The sequence below is a fragment of the Astatotilapia calliptera genome, chromosome 7, assembly GCF_964374335.1.
Source record: "Astatotilapia calliptera chromosome 7, fAstCal68.1, whole genome shotgun sequence".
NCBI lineage: Eukaryota > Metazoa > Chordata > Actinopteri > Cichliformes > Cichlidae > Astatotilapia > Astatotilapia calliptera.
The window spans coordinates 31,155,246-31,174,678 of NC_137428.1; the positions used below are offsets into that span (position 1 = coordinate 31,155,246).

The window sequence follows — 19,433 nt, forward strand, 5'->3', positions numbered from 1 at the left end:
ATTTCTCACATGCATAGTTATACAAGTATAACACACAGTGAAATGTAGCCTGACACGCTCCTCGACATGTGCAAAAAATGGGGGGGGGGGGTAGAGGAAGAACATTATATATATATATATATATATATATATATATATATATATATATATATATATATATATATATATATATATATATATATATATATATATATATATATATATATATATATATAGTATATACATTGGGTGAATGTGCAGTAGTAGCAGCAAGCAGGTGAATAGACATCTGACTATTTTACAGAATAGACAATATAAACATATTTAAAATTAAAGGAATTTGGAATGTACATTGTGCCTTGGTTTAGAGCAGGGGTGTCAAACTCAAATACACAGTGGGCCAAAATTCAAATCTGGAACAAAGTCGCGGGCTAACATTAATATTTATTGAAAAAAAAAATCTTCCTCCAGATATGAGAATGAATCTTTTCTTATGGACTCAAACACGTTTTGCTGAAAAACTGAATATGGAACAAGCAAAGTTTAATACTAAACAATATATATATTAGCTGTATAATACCAGTAGGCCAGCTCTAATAGTCATTTGGTATGGCTTCGCGTATTTGTATTAGGTTGTATACTTTTTGTTTTCAAATAATAAAAAAGAAAACAAATGATCACTGAACAAATATTTTCTCCATGTCAAAAAGAGTTTTTCAAAGCTCCACAGTTATTAAAATGTACACCGTTCCAACCTGCAGTAGCTTGTCACAAATATCCAAAGTATAGGAAACATTTTACGCTAATATATAGTCATTAGTGTAAATTTTTAGTATAGTGCAGGATATAAATTTGTAACAGTAAAAACGAGTTATCATCACTTTTAGTGGCGTTAGTATGAAAGTCTTTACATTCATGTTATGTGTACTAGTGTCAGACAGATTGGTACTCTCTCTCCCAGGCTGTGTATCTGTCCATCAGGTTTCGTGCTGAGGGTTTGGTGTGTTCAATCACATTCAGGAAATCAGCTGTTGTTACAGTTTCCAGTTGGATGGCGGGCATGTCTGTGTCATCTGTAAAAGAGAATCACAGTAAGACAGAGAAGATGGCTGTTGTAGGGGTCAATCTTGACATTGTGTGTGTGTGTTGTCCTACCATCCTGATGTGACTCCAGAGCATCAAAGATCTTTCGAACTGGTCTCATGGCAGCTTCCTTACATGCCAATCTTATATCTGAGCCAGAGTAGCCCTCCATCTCCTGGAAATAAAACACACAAATGTACAGATGTACATGAGTGAACACATTTCCTTCCAGATAACATATATGATTTATGAAATATTAATTACAGAAAAATTGTTAAGCATAACGATTAAACACTTGACAAACTCCATACGCACTTTTGCCAGTGCTTCGTAGTCTAGCACAGTGCGTAGCTCCACCCCTCCTGTGCAGCTGAGAGGAGGCAGCCAATGAGAAATCATGGCTTGGCGAGCTGGTGAAGAGGGAAGACTCACTAGAATCCGCTTCTCTAACCTCCTCAGCATTGCGTGGTCCAGTTCCCTGAGAGAAGATTTATTAGAAACAAACAAAGGCAGATTTAACTGTCATAATTTTATAGCTGTATTAGTAGTCATCTTTTTGTATTTATACAGCTGTGACTTTGAAATCATAACATCATAATCTTGTGTTTGTCAAGAAAATGAAGGGTCTTTTTTCAAATGCATTCAATGCAAGAAAAATGAATGAATGTTAAAATCAGGCTGAGATGATGCTGGCAATAAATTTACGAGGAGGGTTGAAACAGCAAAAATAGTGAGTTGCATTTTTCTGTCTTCCTATTTATTTGTATATGCAACAGAAGGCCAATAAGTCCAAATGTGCATGTGATTAATCTACCAAGGTAGGTTGGAGGCAGCAAGTACAAAAACCAGGTCATCTGATCTGGCTAGTCCATCCATCTGAACCAGTAACTCAGTCTTCATCCTGCGACTCCCCTCGTGCTCGCCCCTGAAAGCAGTAAACAGAGGTTTTGTGGACAGCAGCAGTGGCACAGCTACATTTTACTGCACTTCGTGGTTGAGCTCACCCCATGCTGCTTCCTCTCTGGCCCATCACTGACTCAAGCTCATCCAGGAAGATGGTGGATGGAGCGTGGTACCTGGCCAGCTCAAATAGAACCTGCAGACACATGTATTAAATCATTTACACTAATTAGACATCCCCCCCCCAGAGAATAGTATTCAAACATGTTTTTGTAAAATTCTTCCCATAGCTGACAGCCTACCCTGACCAGTTTCTCAGAGTCTCCCCTCCACTTGCTGACAATGCTGGAAGCTGAGATGTTGAAGAAGGTTGTCTTACACTCTGTAGCTACGGCCTTGGCCAGCAACGTCTTACCTGTACCTGCGTGGGTAAGGGAATGTGAAGTTTTCATAGTGAGACCCTGACATTTTTTAATATCCTGCACTTGAGTCCTTACCCGGGGGACCATAGAGCAGTAAACCCTTCCATGGAGACAGGATGCCTGTAAAGAGTTGGGGATACTGAGGAGGAGAGACTGAGTCAAAGAATGAGGGGGAAATATGAACAAAACAGTATAGATACAACTTGAGTAAATCACATCCTAGCTCAGTATGAGAACACATTGTATTTCCATTTTCAGCACACCAATAGCAAACTGAGCTCTGTGCAAAGAAACCTGATAAGTCTGATGATGCAGTTTTTATCTATTTGCAGAAGCACAACTTGTGTGACTGTAGCAGTACAATAAATTCTACATGGCATGCCACATGTGTCTTCCTATCCATTTCTGTATCTGTGTTACCATAATATCCCAGGTAAAGATTTAATATTAGTCTAATAGACTGGCCTGACCCCACTGCCCTCCTTCTCTTTAAGCCCTTTAAAAGAGATGTATTCAGAATCGAAGATGGGCGACCGGAGCTGAAATACCAGCATGCTCGGGTAGCGGCCGCACCTTAATGGGATAAACGACGGCCTCTTTGACTAATCGCTTGGCATCCTCCAGACCGATGATGTCCTCCCATCGCACATTGGGGCTGTGCAAATAGATGTCCTTTGGAAAAGCATACACACACACACACACAACAGAGAGTGAGTGATGCATGTGGAAGACATAAGCCAGAAATTGGCCCCCACACACATCCTGGTTGCGTAAATAGGTGTCTTTTAGAATGAAACATCAGGTAAGGGAAGTGGATAGAGCCTGGGCCTTCATTAATACAAAAGATCAATTCATTCAAAACAAAGCCCTCTGCTGCTCTGTAGTCATATGGAGGATTTTCATATTTTTACATCATATTCCAAGGAACAAATTAAGATAAAATCAAATTCTCCTCAGGCTTATTAAGGTTTGTGTGTGTGTGTGTGTGTGTGTGTGTGTGTGTGTGTGTGTGTGTGTGTACCCTGCTGACGATCGTAGCTAGTGCCCTCATCTCACCACTCATTCCAGAAAAGCCACTCAGTGGCTTCAGTAGGCGTTCCTGCAACATAGACTTTTTATTATTATCAGTAGACATTTTGTACTTTTTGTTGCCTTCAAATAGTTTTTATTTTGGACAATTCAGACTGTTACCAAAATATATTTTTACACATTTCACAGTTGTTTGAAGCTTGTCTGAATATTATGACCTTTTTTATAAGTCAGTTTAGTTCAAAGGCTCCAGCATAATTACCATATGGTCTGAATCAATCCCAGCTCCTCTGACAGCATCCTGGATTGCACCTTTGGCATCAGTCATCTGCCCCCAAGATACATAAGAGAACATAATAGGAACAAAAGTGACAGCGGTAATTTTGTTTTAAAAAGGGTGAGGACTTCTATTTTATGTTTTTGCATTTGGCACGGCCAAATCAACCCCAGATCATAAAGGTGCTGGTTTATGTTGTAATGAATTAAACATAAACAATTTTGTTAGCATCCTGCTGCAGCATCATCGTAAAATGAAAACCGTCTCATAAATGTCATACAAGAAAAAAATGTGATTAACTTCAATTGGGACGATGAGGTTTGCTTCTGTTCTCAGAGTATTCACTTCTCCAGTACCTTCCTGTTTGTGGCACACTCTCCAGCTGGTGCATTTTTGATGGAGGATACGCTGAGACCAAAGTCCGATGACTGTGGAGCAAGATAGGTGCCATTCTCCTAGGAAATTAACATAAATGTCAGAATAATTGCTAGCTAGAGTACAGAGTTGTTTTGATTTGACTTCATTTTTCCACATTTGCCCGTACACTAGTGGCTGGCTTCTTTGCTCCAGTTCCTGTGTTTGTGTTCCGGGAAGGGTTGATTTCTGGGAGGGGTTTCACAGCTGAACGGGGACTCCTGGGGACAAATAAAAAACAAAACACATGTATTTTTTTAACTGTCATGCATGGACTAGCAGCATGGCAGACTCACTTATTGTTATATATTCAGGTGGGAATCACCAGACACACCCATGATACAATATTATCACAATACTTCACTCATAATTATTATTGTGATTTTTAATATTTTGTGACATGCTGAGTTTTGCAATAACATATTTGCAATTTATCACCCATTTCAACTACAAATTATCTCCTCAAAGTTCAACTTGTCAATATCTGTTTTATGCAATAAGTTTTTGTTTTTTCTGCCCTAAATGTCGCCATAAGACAGTGTCTGTGTTGCTTTATCGATACAATATTGCCACCGAAAATACTGAGATTCGATGTTGTATCGATTTTTCCCCACCTCTACTGTGAGCATGTATGCACAGCATACTTGGCCCGTGACTGACTCACCTCTTAGTTGCACTACGTGTTGGATATTTTCTTTCACCTGGACAGAAAAAAATATCAGAAAAAAACATGCTAAGACTATAAGTTAGTTTTTAATAATTTTACAGAGCATGAGATATAATTTTCATTGCTTCTCAGTGTTTCAGCAGAGTTCTTGCACCTGCTTCTGCTATTCTTCTGATAAGTTTGGGATACTTCTGGAATTTGACGTAGTGGTAGCTCTCATACTCCATCAACACCATCTCCAGATCAATGTTATCGCTAACCTCGAACCTCCTCACACCTCCATTTGTCTCTTGATCCAAGGCCACTGCTGCAGCTACATAGCTGGTGGACAGACACATTGCAAGGAACAGATTTTTGATGTGCTTGTCTTGATGAATTGCACTTCACTTTTTCTATACAGACATACAAATATGACCTTTTGGTTGGTTTGTTACCACTTATTCAATAATAAACCAGCAATGCCATTTTGCATAATGCCATTCTGTTTTGAAGTAACAAAGAGTGAATTTATGTATTCTACTTGCTCTGATCAAAGAAACTCAGCCACCTGTTTTAAAAGTCCGTATCTAAACCTGATGCTAAAAATGTACTTAAAAGAAAAGTTCATCTTTTTGATCACCACTTGATGCATCCACACACACACAATTTTATACTGACCCTTGCCCCAGCAGGTGGTGATAGATGAGGATGAGGAGACTTTTCTTCCTCATCTCAGTCCTCTGCTCATCCTGTTGGACAGCAACAAGAACAGCAACAACAAGAGGACAAAAGGGGAATTCAAATGGAGCTGTTATATGAGAAAGAACTACCAAATAATATTGTTCAATTTGTCACAGGTGTCATGAAGAACAGATATGGTCTAATAAAGACCAATACAGTCCCCCCAAAAGCAAAATATTTTAGAAGAATATTAGGATTTTTTTAACAGAAGGATATGAAGTGTCACAACTTATGGATAAACAAAACTTTAAAGTGAATCACTGAAATGCAAAGAAATTAGCCACTCCATATACAGGTTATAGCAAGATATAACATTTAACAGTATTATTTTAGGCCATGATGCTATGCATAATAGCAAAAGCATTACACAAGTGAGCCACAGCACTCAACAAATACTGGTTGGAACTCCATTCATTCATCCTTTTACTTCGCCTTATCCAATCAGGGTCACCATTAGGCTGGAGTCTGTACCAGCTGTCATATAGCGAGAGGCATGGTACACCGTGGACATGCTGCCAACCTAACGCAGGGCTAACACATTCCTATCTTATGATCAAGTTAAGAGTCATTGATTAAACTAATGTCCATGTGTTTGAATTGTGGGAGGAAGCCAGAGTAGCTGAAGAGAACCCACACAGACACGAGGAGAACATCCAAACTCCACACAGAGACATGCCAGCTGGCCTGTGGATAGACCTCTTTGGGAGGCAAAACTCTTTACCACTGTGCTACCCACGGGCTTTAACTTTATGCCTAATTTCAGTAAAGATGGAAGTCTCAAGAACTGTACTTCTTTAAGCTTGTGAAAATTCCCACTATTGGTTAAATACCTCGCACCTTCCACCTGCTGTTTTTAGAACTTAAGAAACCTCTCGGGTGAAAGATGAAAAACATCATCAAACTTAAAGAAGTCCAACTGCTTTTTTTTTTTTTTTTTACAAGTTCTTAAAGACTGCCATGACCTGGACGACTAAGAACCTGCACAGACAATAAAGATGGAAATGACACTCCCTAAAGTATTTATTTATGTCTGTGGTCTAACTAAAAGTAGCCACTAATTATCAACTAACGAGTTAGCCTGTGCTCGTTAATGCTTCAGTTCTCTTCTCTTCCCTGGTTCAAACATGTGGAGGAGGAATATTTTATATTGGGCTGGAAATACAGGGAAAACACAGTTGCCAGCAGAGGGGGCCAGCCAACCACAAACAACAACCAGTTGACGCTGTCTCTAGGCAACCAGTGAGTGCATGCAGAACTTAACGATTAGCTCGACGGCTAACTACCACGCTCGTGAAAGCGACAATATAGAAATCCCATCACATGTGTAAAACAAATCGACCAACACCTGGATACATATGCCTTTAGCTTAACACTGCTTACAGTACCAGACAGTTCAGTGCCCATCTGTTCACTGCCACTGCTAGTTAGTCACAAGCTGATATCTGAAAACAGTTGTGCGTCAAATTTGCGTAAAACAACAAGAAACAAAAGCCCGTGTTCACTCACCGCCTCTCGGGCCTGGTGGGCGACTTTCATTGACTGATAATTGAGCTCCATTACTGCTGTAAAAATTTCGTAAGGTCGGTATTATTCGTTAGGTGATGGTGAAGTTGGTCCACCGCGTAGTTCTGTCGGGTCTTACGTTCCCCTCGGGGCTACCGTACTTAAGAGTATGCCTCTTTTGTGAAGCAGCAACGGTGGTAAAGAAAAGCATCACCTATGCTTACTTTGAGAATTTAGAAAAATCTCAATGACAAAATGTTTCATTGACTTAAAGTTTTGCAAAAATGAGATGTTAAAAGCTCTTTAAAAGCTAGAATGCTAAAGTTTTGGGTTTTTTTTATTGTTAGGTTTCATTAAACCGCAATATCTTAACTGCCTATATTGCACTTTTGTACTCAATCACAAATGTTTTCCAATTTGACATGTAGCCTACTACCTTTTACTCTGATGTTATTATCTTTTGAAAGCCTCCTGTAGAGCTCACATTTGATTTCTTTTCAGGTTGAAACTGATCAGTTGATGTATGTCATCCTGATTATCTCCACTAGAGAGCAGAAGAGATCTATATAACATGCAAGTCACAGCGGTACTATCAAAGGACACCATTTTAAGCTACTTTAATTTATCAGAATGTGTGTGAGTGTTTTGTAAATGTGAATATGGGTGATGAATAGATCCGTTTTGGCTGTCTGGTTTTTGAGGGCATGCTTGTGTCCATCCTTAGTAACTATTGTGCTCTAACTCTTTGTGTGCATGTGTGTCTCCAGGGGCAGACATACACACAGAGACATCTATTTGCACAACTCCAGCAACCAGTGGGAGGACATAAACACCCTGGAATAAGCCAAACAATTAGTTAAAGAGAGTGTTGTCTATCCCATTAGGTGCAGCTCCTGCTCAATCACGCCGGTATTTCAACACTGGTTGTCCAGCTTCGATTCTGAATAAATCTCCCCCAAAGAGCTTAAAGAGCAAAACGGTAATGAGGTCAAGCCAGTCTGTTAGGCTGACATTAAACCTATATTTAAGATAACATGGTAACACACACACAATAGACTAGCAGGAATAAGGGAATATTAAAGTATATGCATTTGTTGAAAACTTTAATAGGTACACCTGTTCAGTGATTGGTAGTGCAATTATCTAATCAGACAATGACATGTCAGCAGCTCATGGCATCTAGGCATGTAGATGCCATCAAGATGACATGTCAAGGTCACGAGCAGATGGTAGCCAGAATTTGCAATAAACAACCTGAAAGGGTGCCGGTGGTATAAAGTTGCACTCAAAAAAATAATTCATTGGATGAACGTAATTTTATCTTGCCACTTATATTCCATCTAAACAAATCATGTTATATTAATCCATCTTGATTGTGTTGTCTCAACACGATATATGTGTGTAGGTTTAACATAATATTAACATTAACATTCAATTAATTTGACTTTTGTTCAATCAACATGTTTGCACCACGTTAGTCTAATTAAATTTATTTAAATCCATCTTATATTGTTTAAACACTTTGGCACATCAAAAATCAGTCTTGTTACATGAACTAGTAAAATATTTGTTTGTTACACCAATGATAATCTTGTTGAATGAATGAAATGTAACTTATGTCTGTAGTACATGTATTCATATTAAGTAATGTTCAACCAAAAAAAGAAATCAATGGATTTACAGCAACTTCCAATCCACCCATCTTCTTAGCTTTATCTGGGCTGCGGAAGTGATAGGGCAAGAGGGACAGGGTACATCCTGGACAGGTCGCCAGTCAATCATACAGAGACAAACAATCATTTGCACTTTAACACCTTTGGGCAATTTAGAATAACCAGTTACCCTTACAACTGCATGACTTTTAACTGTGGAGGAAACCACAGTACACAGAGAGAACCCACTGCAAACTTCGCCACATTGTGGATTTGAACACAGGATCTTCTTCCTCTGAGGCAACAGCACGAACCACCATGGCATTAATCTGTCAATACAGACTTAACAAAAGTAGGAAAGCTATGCTTGATGATGCTTTATGTTGTTGTTCTTGACAAGTTAAACCACAAGAAATAGTAACAGCATACACGTGGTGTGGTTGTCTTCCTCTTGTAACCCCACTGATTTTCCTGTGGTTTGACATCTAATGTGATCTTGTGAATTTCGTGAGTCGACCCCCAAAATCAAATTGGGTGGTTGTTACATGCATAAGATCCAAACTTGTAATTTGAACTAAATAATTCCATGTTTTTATGGTGAACGTAATTAAATCATTCAGCAACTTAATTTGTTCTTGTTGAGATGACATCATACAATCTAGTAAGAGCGGTTAGTTGCCTGGATCCAGCCACTCTTACTAGATTGTATGATGTCATCTCAACAAGAACAAATTAAGTTGCTGAATTTCATGCAGATGCTACATGATTTAATTACGTTCACCTTAAAAACATGGAATTATTTAGTTCAAATTACAAGTTTGGATCTTATGCATGTAACAACCACCCAATTTCATTTTTTTGAGTGTGTGTGGGATATTTTCTTGGCACAATTTGGACACTTTAGTACCAACTGAGCGTTGCTGATGCCCATGCCTTTGTGAGTACAGTGTACCCATCTTCTAATGGCTGCTTCCAACAGGATAGCACACCATGTCACAAAGCAGCTCAGATAAAAAAAATTCTTGAACATAACAATCAGTTCACTTTACTAAAATGGACTCTACAGTCACAGGTCTCAATCCAGTAGAGCACCTTTTGGGATATGCTGTGATGGGAGGTTTGTGTCACAGATGTGCACGTAATACATTTGAAGCAACTGTGTGATGCTCTAATGCCAATATTGACCAAAATCACTGAGGAATACTTCAGAAGGCAAATGGGAGTTCAACACAGTACTAGCAAGAAGTACCTAATTGTCTAATGAGTGTATAATATATACAGTATATATAAATAGGTGAACAAGCAACAGCAAGGATATTCTACAGCTTTAAGCAAATGTACAACACAAATGCCTATCACATGTGGTCGCAAATTTTGAAGCCAACCTGATAACCTTCTCCCACCAATGATGTGGAGATCCAACCTCTTTTAGATCCAATTAAAATCAAGACACTCAAAAAGATGCTCTGGAAAAGAGTAGAATTCTTGGAACAGAGTTTAATACACTGAATCATATGAACAGCAGGAAAAATACATACAGACATTTAGCAAGAGAATTACAAAGCAGAAAACAAGCAAAGCAAAACCCCAGGGTGTACAGCCTTAAGCACAGACAGCAGAGCAACACAGAGGCAGACAGAGAGAAACAGCAGAGGTGTCCTCTGGTCCCCTGATATATAGGGACCAGTATCCCCGCCCCCTGCTGCTGGGTAACTTTCCCACCCGTCCAAACACAGCTGCAGGGTTCAGGTAGCGGCCAAGGTCTTGGCCAGAGGCCAGTCAGAACTCCAGCTACCCTTTGGCTTTGGCTTATCACAATAGGTCATGACACGGTCAAACATCACACATTAATCCTAATTATTAAATCTTGGAAAAAACACTTCAGTGTAGGTTCATAGTGTGTGTGTGTGTGTGTGTGTGATTATATCGTATGATATTTTAGTTGTGATGTGTTCAGGATCTCTGTTACAATATTTTTAGGTTTTAGCTTCTGTGAAGGACTTTGTGATTTTTATCTTGAAAGGTGCTATATAAATAAAGTTTTACTTACTTACTTTTACTTATTCTTTTGGTTGTACTTCATGAAAGACATTGAGTGTGTATTAGGGAAGGTTAGTTACCGGAGCTGGAGAGTGAGTTATTTAGGCGAACTCTCAACAGTATTAACTGCCCTGTTACTGTAAAACCTTAATAAACCTCGGTGAAGCAAAATGTCTTGTGCTTAAGACTCTACATGAAAGTTAAAATATGTATGTTCAGTGCACATAGATATATAGTGTATATAGTTACCTAGTTATACATATCACACAAAAATCTACCACACACCTCTGTGTATATGAAACACAACCAGGTTGCCTGAGACATTTACAGACAGAGATGAGGACTGATATATTTGTCTTCTCATCTGATGACCAGATTTATTAAATACCATCTGACCATTGAGTATTTACAATCAAGGATTTGGAGTGTCAAGCTTGAGATTTCACTCATCTTGTGTTTAGCATTGGAGCATCATGGCAAAGGCACTTTTTATGGATTCAATACCATTGCAATGAAATATTAAATGTCATTTCACAATTCTATTATGAATAAGGCAGCCAAGATCAAATATTGACAGCTACTGTTTATATGCCAGTCGTCCTCTCATTGCCTTGATTAAATACACAGTATAGAGAGAAATAAGCAAAACACACTTCTATTAAGTTCAAAGACATTTATTTCTTTTGGCACCGTCAGTTTCATTCTTAACCCCGAGTAAATTGCACATCTGGTACAGTATTATAATTCATCTGAGAATGCACTGCTACTGATGCTGCTTCTAATTAACATCAGTTAGAGTAGTAACAGCACATTTTCACTAGACTACAAACCCTACATAGCTCTTAGTAAGTTCAGCCATTAGCCTGAAAATAAGGCTGTTTTACATGAAAAGATACAAACTGAGAACACAATCAGCAGCAGTGTAAAACACCACAATTACATTTATCCACAGTGCTACAATAGGATGTAGATATTTAGCCCTCCCAGTGGGCCAGTTCAAAATTCAAGACCAGGAACGGAAGTTGCAGATACTGAAGCCAAGTAGCTTGGTCAGAGTCCAGTATTATTCAAGTTAATTTATAGGCTATTTGAGCTCAGAACATTTTTGACAAAAAAAAAAAAAGTAATCAAGTTTACATAATTAAACCATTCTGTAAAATTAGAAAATGACAGAATTACAGGTAAACCTAGCAGAAGTCTGTAGTATGATACAACCGTGTTTTCCCATTTTCTTACCTTAAATGACTTGCACAAACATTTTAAAGAGTTTCTCCAAATAACATCATTGGTGTCCTACCACAGTATGTACAGTATGTGATGTAAATGTTTTGCTTTATTGTTTGAAAGGATTTCAGTTTTCCACCTTAACCTCCACAGTTCTGAGATTTAAAAAAAAAAAAAAAAAAAAAAAAAAATGTCAAAACCACACACATCTAGTCAGAAAATTTGGTGGTTGCCACAATGATGTAGCTCTGAAGATGAGCTCGAGCAGAGACAGGTTAAAATAAAAATAAAACCACCAAGGGTCGCACAGCTGACAAGACGAGAGCTTTCATTAGCATATCCTCCCAGGTTTTTAAACACCTTCAAAAGACACACGGTACACAAAAGGTGAGCTTTGAATTGGTAAATGGTGGCCAATGCCAAGAGAAGCTTTAAAAGCAAAGAACAGAATTTCTCTTTTTTGCATCTTCTCACCGAGAGTAGCTTAGAGAGCCCGAATCCTAATGCAGCTACATTTACAATAGATCTCATCTGCAGAGAATCTGCACAAAGTGGAAATTGGCATCTAATAAGAAAATAGTGACTTTAGCTGTGCATTATATACATTACTGTAGGTTTTACAATCCAGATTAAACATTGCATATTTGTTTTGAAAGATTTTCCTTGGCCTGCAAAAAAACCACTTTGAATATCAGTATTTATTTGTAAAAATCATTGGTTATGAAGAAGTAAACACAACCAAACCTGGTTGCATATATTGCCTTATTTTTATCAAAAGAATTATAAATTTGGCAAAATAATCTTTAAGGCTTTCATCTTTAAATTGGATCCTAATAATATGGATTTTCTTTCCTTTTATTAGTCATTCTGACTCTGGAGGCAGTCTGAGCTCTCAGTGGAATGTTTAATGACCTGATGCTTAGTTTCACTGTTAAAATCGAGGTAAAGTAAGGAAGGCTGCCATTCAGAATGCAATGTTTGTTTGGGTGATTTGGCTCAGTTTGAAATCTGATGTTACGGTGAAATGGAGTAAGACATTTTCTTTTGCATAGCCTTTATGAGGGTCAAGAGAGTCAATGAAGATGATCAACTGTACCAATGTAAATTTGGATTGTCTACAATTTCATATAAAAATATTAAATGTCAGCACTCTGAATTATCAGCAAGTCTCTCCTCTACCAGATTTTAGTGGTTGGGAAGAAAATGTCACAGCACAAGATTTGATGGTAATGTCCATGTGCAATCATCTAGGACTCTATTTTGCCTTAGAAAACTCCAGCTTCTGTAAGTAGTGTACCAGCCTCAAGTAGCAAACCCTTCATGTAGGCATTAAAAGTGTAGTACATTGTGAGGAAGTCCTGGGTGCTGAAAAAGGTGTCTGCTAAAGCAAAGCCCAGCGTGGAAGGGATGAATCCTCTGCCATACTCCACCATCCAAGTCCCGGCACTCCACTGGACTGACGTAGCCTCTCCTACAGCATGCACAATAGTGTCACCTGTGGGTAAAGAATATGAAAGAACAGGAAAAAAAAAATTACTACTACCCAATAATACTACAGGAGTTTAGCTAATAACATACTGTGCTGTGAAAACTTATTTACCAACAGCCTGATTTTTTTCTCTTTTGCATATTGTTACACCTACATGTTTCAGGTAATCAAATTTTAACATTAGACAACATATCATGCCACAATCTAAAGAAATTCAAGAACAGATGAGAAACAAAGTCATTGACATCTATTAGTGTGGAAAGGGTACAAAGCCGTTTTTAAGACTTTGGAACTCCAAAGAACGAGCCATTATCCATGAATGGAGAAAACTTGAAATCGGAATTTTCCAAGAGTAGGCAGGTTACCAAAATTACTGCAAGATGACTCGTGCCTCAATGACTATTCCCGGAGGTCACAAAAGAACCCAGAACAACATTTGGCAAAAACATCTTGATCCTCAAGCCTTTTGGGAAAATATTTTAGTGAAGTATTGAAGAAGTTTAACATTTTGGAGGGTTTACGTCCCATTACATCTGTTTAAAAAAATAAAATAACATACTATTTCATAAAAAGAACATCATCCTAACAGTCAAACATGGTGGTGGTACTGTGATGGTCTGGGGCTGCTTTAGGAACTGAACAACTTGCCATATTTAAAATCATCATTCCTGCTCTCTATCAAAAAATCTTGAAAGAAAATGTCCAGCCAATTTGTGCAAAAACAAAACAAAAAACAAACAAACGAAAAAAAATATTATAGTTATTGAGATACATTAAAGTTTCCATTGTGTATAAATGCAAAATTGAATATTGTAATGAGTTAATGCATTACCAGGATAGTATATTTCACTCTTGGTTGTCCCCTCTTTCCACTGTCTGAAGGTTCCAGAAATGATGGTATCAGAAATCTCAGCCCAATAACGACCTGAGAGAAACAGCAAGATGCAAAGAGTCAAAATGATACAATTCAGAGTATTTATAGTTTTCTAAACATACAATTCCAATAGTCTTCTGTAAATCATGTCACAAATCAAATATTATTGTTGGGACTAAGAATGGGACTATATATCAGCATCTCCTAGATTGCAAGGATCAAGTTGTAGCCCACTGTGCAACATTGTAAGGACTTGGACTGGAATGGGGGTGCTTCAGACTGACTTCACTTTAGAGCATAAGAAGGGCAATTCATCCCTTCATATCTGACACCATACTGTAAATAACTCCAGCAGATTTCAACTTTGAGATCAGAGTATCCTGCTCTAGAGTAACTTGTTCCCCAAAACCATTATGTCTGCAGATGTTTACGTCAACTTACACAAAAAAAACTTTTTTTGGAGCTGATCCATCTATGTACCGTAAATGTCGGGCTATAAGCCGCTACTTTTTGCACAAGCTTTGAACCCTGCGGCTTTTAGTCAGGTGCGGCTTTTCTATGGATTGTCCGTGATTTTTGTCATATCGTAAGACGATTTGTTTTGTTTGTTCCGCTGTTGTACGGCACTACGTTGCCTGGCGGAAGGATCGGGGTTCAAGAGTGGTATGTTAGTCACATGTCCGTCCGCCAGGCAACGTAGTGCCGTACGAAGTAGCGCGAAAAACAAACTTCAAAGTAGCGCTACGCGTTCAGCGGGAGTCGTGGATGATGAGCGGCGATAAACTTGCAAGTTATGCCCAAAAAGCAAGTTATGCCCAACTCCACCGGTGGATTCTGACAGCGTGGAAAAGTGTGAAAACATCCACGATCACCAACGGATTTTGAAGGGCTGGACTGCTGCATGATGGAGAGGAGGACACCGCCACGGCCCTTCTGAGGGTGTTCGACTCTGAAACTGACAATGAGGATTTCTTTGGTTTTGAAAGTGACAACGAAGGAGAGAAGAAGAGTGGATGACGAAGCCACCCTGAGCCTGTTTGTATCCGACACTGGAGAAGAGGACTTTGGTGGTTTTAGTGCGCAGGAAGAAGAGAAAGATGGTGGTGAATGACTGACTTTTCTTCTTGTTAAAGCTGTGTCACTGCACCTCAGCCTAAAAGGTAGTCCGAATCTATTTTTCTGGTGTGCTGTAGGCTACTGTTATGTACTACATGTGCAAATATGTACCCATAACTTGTTTTTCAAAATATTAATAAAAGTGATGTCTCCAAACAGCCATCTCTTTCCTGACAATTCCCTTTGTGCATATTCTCTTACATATGATAAGTCAACATTGAAACACCTGCGGCTTTTGGTCAGGTGCGGCTAATGTATGTACAAAACAGGATTTTCCCCTGATTTTAGCTTGTGCGGCTAATATTTAGGTGCGCTTTGTAGTCCGGGAAATACGGTATCTCTCTTTAACTGCTCTCCTTCCTCACCTGAGTGTCCTCCAGTGTCCACCGCAGTGCCAAACAGTATCAAGTACTCTGTGAGAGAGGCATGGAGGACACACATGGAGCCCATCCAGCCTCCAGCATTCACAAACACCCACTGCAAGTCCTCATCAGGGAGGATGTGTCCAGGATACCTAGTTCAAATATACTTTGTTAGCCATTTATTTAACGTTAAAAAACTGATTAATAATCTGAATACCAAGTGAGAGTTTTCTGTGCAAATTTACCAGTTTTGAGTTTTAGTAGGAAAATCGGAGGAAAGTACCTCAAGGTCAAAGAAATCATTATGGACAACTTTCACTTTGGCTTTATTTTAGACTACACCAATTTTTCATACAGTATTAAAAAATGAAAGTGAATAAGACATCCATACTATACCAAGAAAGAATGAAGTGAAATGAGCACATGCTGAAGAGATAAGTTGCATCATGTTGCAGCTAATAAGTAGCTTAAACAACCTAATAGTGATGGAAATTGTACAGAAGCAACCACAAGCTGCCTGATACATGCAAGCCTGCGTGTAACGGTATCGTTACCTTTTTCTCAGCTCCACCACCACTTTGGAGAAAGCTTGCTCATGGTCCTGTCCTGAGAACAGACACATTTAAAATGCACAGGACATGCAGATATGGCAGTTCAGGCAACCAAAATTAGCTTCGCTTTAAATATAAACGAAATGAAGTGGCAACTTTTTTCACATGCAAACCCAAACTCACCTGCATACTGTTTGGCCAATTTGGCGACGTCTTCTTTGTTGAACACATACTGCTTGCTGGCCAACCAATACCGCAACAACAGCACGGTCAGGACGGTGACTCCGGCGAACACCAGAAGTCTTAAAATGATTTTGAGCAGGGACATGGCTGAACAAAACGCACAGACACACACAGACAGGTTTGGCTACATGCATATAGGGAGGCGGACTGGCGTGGTGCTCCGCTCACAGCCTCTTCCTGGTCAGGTGAGGGAGGGAACTTTACGCTTAGCCAATCATGGGCCGAGTCAGTAGCGTAGGCAGCGCGCGACTCCAGGGTTGCCAGCACAATGCAAAACCGTCTTTTTCTAAAGACATTAAAATATCATATTTAAAAAAAAACCCAGTTGACCAAAGCTAAACATTTCAGGCTGCTGTATTGGGTGGTAACAGTCTAATGACCAATTATCCTTAGTTTGACGTTTTCAGTCTTATTTACTTACTTATTTGTTTAGATTTTTAGAAGTGTGCCATTGCATACCGGCTTGAGCACAGTAGCAACCTTTCGCTTGTCAACAAAACAGGAAGTAGGCCAAGGTTTGTTGTGGACAGTGTTGATTTAGCGTCATACGCTAAAGTCCAGAGAAAGCTCATGGTTCAAAAAAAGAACACCGGGGAGGAGACAGCTGTGAAACAGTGAGTTACCGACATGAGCGGGAAGCAAGACGTCAGTTTTGACCCAAAAGGTACGCATTTTTTTGTGAATTTACAAACGTTAAAAAGCTAATTTCAATCACTCACTATATCCAATGACAGACACTGGATAATGAGTAGGACTTCTTAAATTTGTCAGTTTGCCTTAATGTTTAAGCGTCAAAATGACTTCTATAATTTCCCGAGTTCTTCATTATTGTTTACCAAAAAGGTACTGCACTGGAAACAGTTAAAGCTAAAATGCATTCAGTCATGCTTCGGGGCTTGTTCACTACTCGAATTCACTGGTAGGTTATAGGAGTTTACACAAAGTCTTTAGTTATGTTGTACCCTGCACTTTTTCCCCTGTCGGCCTGACAGACATGCTGACTCTGCCAGCTGTCTTGTGACTGTAGTTCCTGTAGTTCATGTTGTAGCTACAAAACCTGCTCCTGAATGCTTTTTGAGGTGTTTCTTATAAGTACTAGTAAATGTTTAAATCGGGAATGTCAAACGCATTGTACATCGTGGGTAAGATGCACCCAACTTTGATCTGTCACTGTAAAAAAGTTTGATACACAAATTAAACCTTGAGATATTTTAATATAAGAAAAAAGTGCAGTTTCAAATTCAAATTTTATTTGTCACACACACAACCATACACAGTATGACATGAGGTGAAATGCTTGTAGCTGTGCAATGCAATGCCCGACCATTAAATGACAGTGGTTTTACAGTATTTACAATTTACAGGTTATTACAAAATTTACAGATTTAACTTAGAAATTTACAGTAAAAAAATGTGCAAGTAGCAGAAAGAGATTATAAATTATAGGAAGTGTGCATGAAGAAAAACCAGAGTGCGTGTGGTGATGTGATGTGTGTGAGAGTCCAGTCTTATAGTGATGTGATGTGTGTGGGAGAGTCCAGTCCTATACCTGGTTCAGGGCCCGAATAGCCTGGGGGAAGAAGCTCCTCTTCATTCTCTCTGTTTTGGCCTTAAGGGAGCGGAAGCGCTTCCCAGACCTCAACAGTGAGAAGAGTCCATTGTTGGGATAGGAGAGGTCCATCATAATCTTCCTAGCTTTGGTCTTGCACCGCTTGGTGTAGATGGACAGCAGGTCAGGGAGCTCTGGTTGAATGATGCGTTCGGCTGAGCGCACCACTCTTTGCAGATCTCGTCTGTCCTGCTTGGTGCTGTTCCCAAACCAGGTGCAGATGTTTCCCGTCAGGATGCTCTCGATGGTGCAGGAGTAGAAGTTCTTGAGCACCTTCAGTGGCAGATGGAAGTCTCTAAGTCTTCTGAGGAAGAAGAGACGCTGACGGGCTTTCTTAACCAGGGTGTTGATGTGACAGGACCATGACAGGTCCTGAGTGATGTGGACACCCAGGTATCGGAAACTGTCTACTCTCTCTACTGGCGTGCCACTGATGATGAGGGGTTTGTAATTCCTCGCCTGCTTTGTAGTGAAGTCCACGATCAGCTCCTTAGTCTTGCTGACGTTTAGGAGGAGGTTATTCTCCTGGCAAAGGAAATCACTGTTTTTCTACATGGTAAATAACCTTTTCTGTAGTGATTTAAAGAAATTGTAAGAAATAAATGTGTAAAATTACTGAAAAAGTATAAAACACAAAGATTTTTGTTTTGTTTTGTTTTTTTATGGAAAATGTCCTTTTTTGTGTACCCACTGTAAAAAATACCCAGACATTTCTATTGAACAAAAAGGAACTTCCTGTTGTTTAATTTAATTTTCTATCTGTTACCTAATTCCTTTGGTGTAGCATGGCCCATAGGGGAGGTTTTTTGTTATTAAAGCTGTGAAACGTATGAAAATAAAGTTAAAAGTCCAAGATTTATGCCTTCCTTCACACTTTCCAAAACTGTCCAGTAGGTCTGCTCGATTATGGCAAAAATGATAATCACGATTATTTTCACTGAAATTGAGATCTCGATTATTTGACGATATTTATTTAACAACAGCAATGTATTGAATAATGACTTTAAAGATTGTCAAAAAATAATAAAATAGTGTGCAAATACTGATAACAGTGCAAATGTTTGCAATATAAAAAATAAATGAAAAATGTAAACATCTATGTTTAGTGAACTTTGCAGTGTTGCTTTGTGGTGCCGCTACAACATTGTAGCAAAGTTTACACACTATGTCTACTTGATCCACGTCTGACTCCGCGAACCCATAATGTTTCCACACCACTGAAGTTTTTATACCTCTCTTTTCAACCAGCGGCAGTCACTCTCCTCTCCAAATAACTTCT

General features: G+C 39.0%; 3 protein-coding genes across 3 annotated transcripts in view; 1 reads left to right on the forward strand and 2 right to left on the reverse strand.

Annotated features, from left to right (window-relative positions):
• Positions 1-357: 357 nt before the first annotated feature.
• On the reverse strand, positions 358-7,158 carry LOC113025945 (katanin p60 subunit A-like 2). The gene is made up of 16 exons (XM_026174223.2): positions 6,998-7,158; positions 5,429-5,499; positions 4,926-5,092; positions 4,769-4,805; positions 4,235-4,325; positions 4,047-4,145; positions 3,676-3,741; positions 3,406-3,483; positions 2,958-3,056; positions 2,460-2,523; positions 2,265-2,383; positions 2,067-2,158; positions 1,877-1,987; positions 1,378-1,540; positions 1,135-1,237; positions 358-1,052 (listed from the first exon to the last, which is right to left on the reverse strand). Exons 1-16 carry the CDS (start codon positions 7,046-7,048, stop codon positions 913-915), a joined length of 1,551 nt encoding a protein of 516 aa, XP_026030008.1. The 5' UTR covers positions 7,049-7,158; the 3' UTR covers positions 358-912.
• A 4,186-nt stretch (positions 7,159-11,344) lies between these two features.
• On the reverse strand, positions 11,345-16,731 carry sigmar1 (sigma non-opioid intracellular receptor 1). The gene is made up of 5 exons (XM_026174226.2): positions 16,486-16,731; positions 16,306-16,357; positions 15,755-15,903; positions 14,232-14,324; positions 11,345-13,405 (listed from the first exon to the last, which is right to left on the reverse strand). The coding sequence occupies exons 1-5, from the start codon at positions 16,628-16,630 to the stop codon at positions 13,176-13,178; spliced, it is 669 nt and encodes a 222-aa protein (XP_026030011.1). The 5' UTR covers positions 16,631-16,731; the 3' UTR covers positions 11,345-13,175.
• Positions 16,732-17,019: 288 nt separating this feature from the next.
• The window catches only part of galt (galactose-1-phosphate uridylyltransferase), a 37,970-nt gene continuing 35,556 nt past the window's right edge, over positions 17,020-19,433 (forward strand). Inside the window, exon 1 of the mRNA XM_026174224.2 lies at positions 17,020-17,209. Within this exon, the coding sequence (XP_026030009.1) occupies positions 17,173-17,209 (37 nt within the window). The 5' untranslated portion in view covers positions 17,020-17,172. The remainder of the gene's footprint in view (positions 17,210-19,433) is intronic.

Coding starts and splice junctions, on each gene's coding strand:
- LOC113025945 (XM_026174223.2), bottom strand. CDS start 7,048: ATGGAGCTCAATTATCAGTCAATGAAAGTCGCCCACCAGGCCCGAGAG. Junction 4,146..4,234: donor CAAAGAAGCCAGCCACTAGT/GTACGGGCAAAT, acceptor TTAATTTCCTAG/GAGAATGGCACCTATCTTGC. Junction 3,484..3,675: donor GGATTGATTCAGACCATATG/GTAATTATGCTG, acceptor TCTATGTTGCAG/GAACGCCTACTGAAGCCACT.
- sigmar1 (XM_026174226.2), bottom strand. CDS start 16,630: ATGTCCCTGCTCAAAATCATTTTAAGACTTCTGGTGTTCGCCGGAGTC. Junction 14,325..15,754: donor GGACACTGGAGGACACTCAG/GTGAGGAAGGAG, acceptor TGTTTCTCTCAG/GTCGTTATTGGGCTGAGATT. Junction 13,406..14,231: donor GAGTGAAATATACTATCCTG/GTAATGCATTAA, acceptor CTTTACCCACAG/GTGACACTATTGTGCATGCT.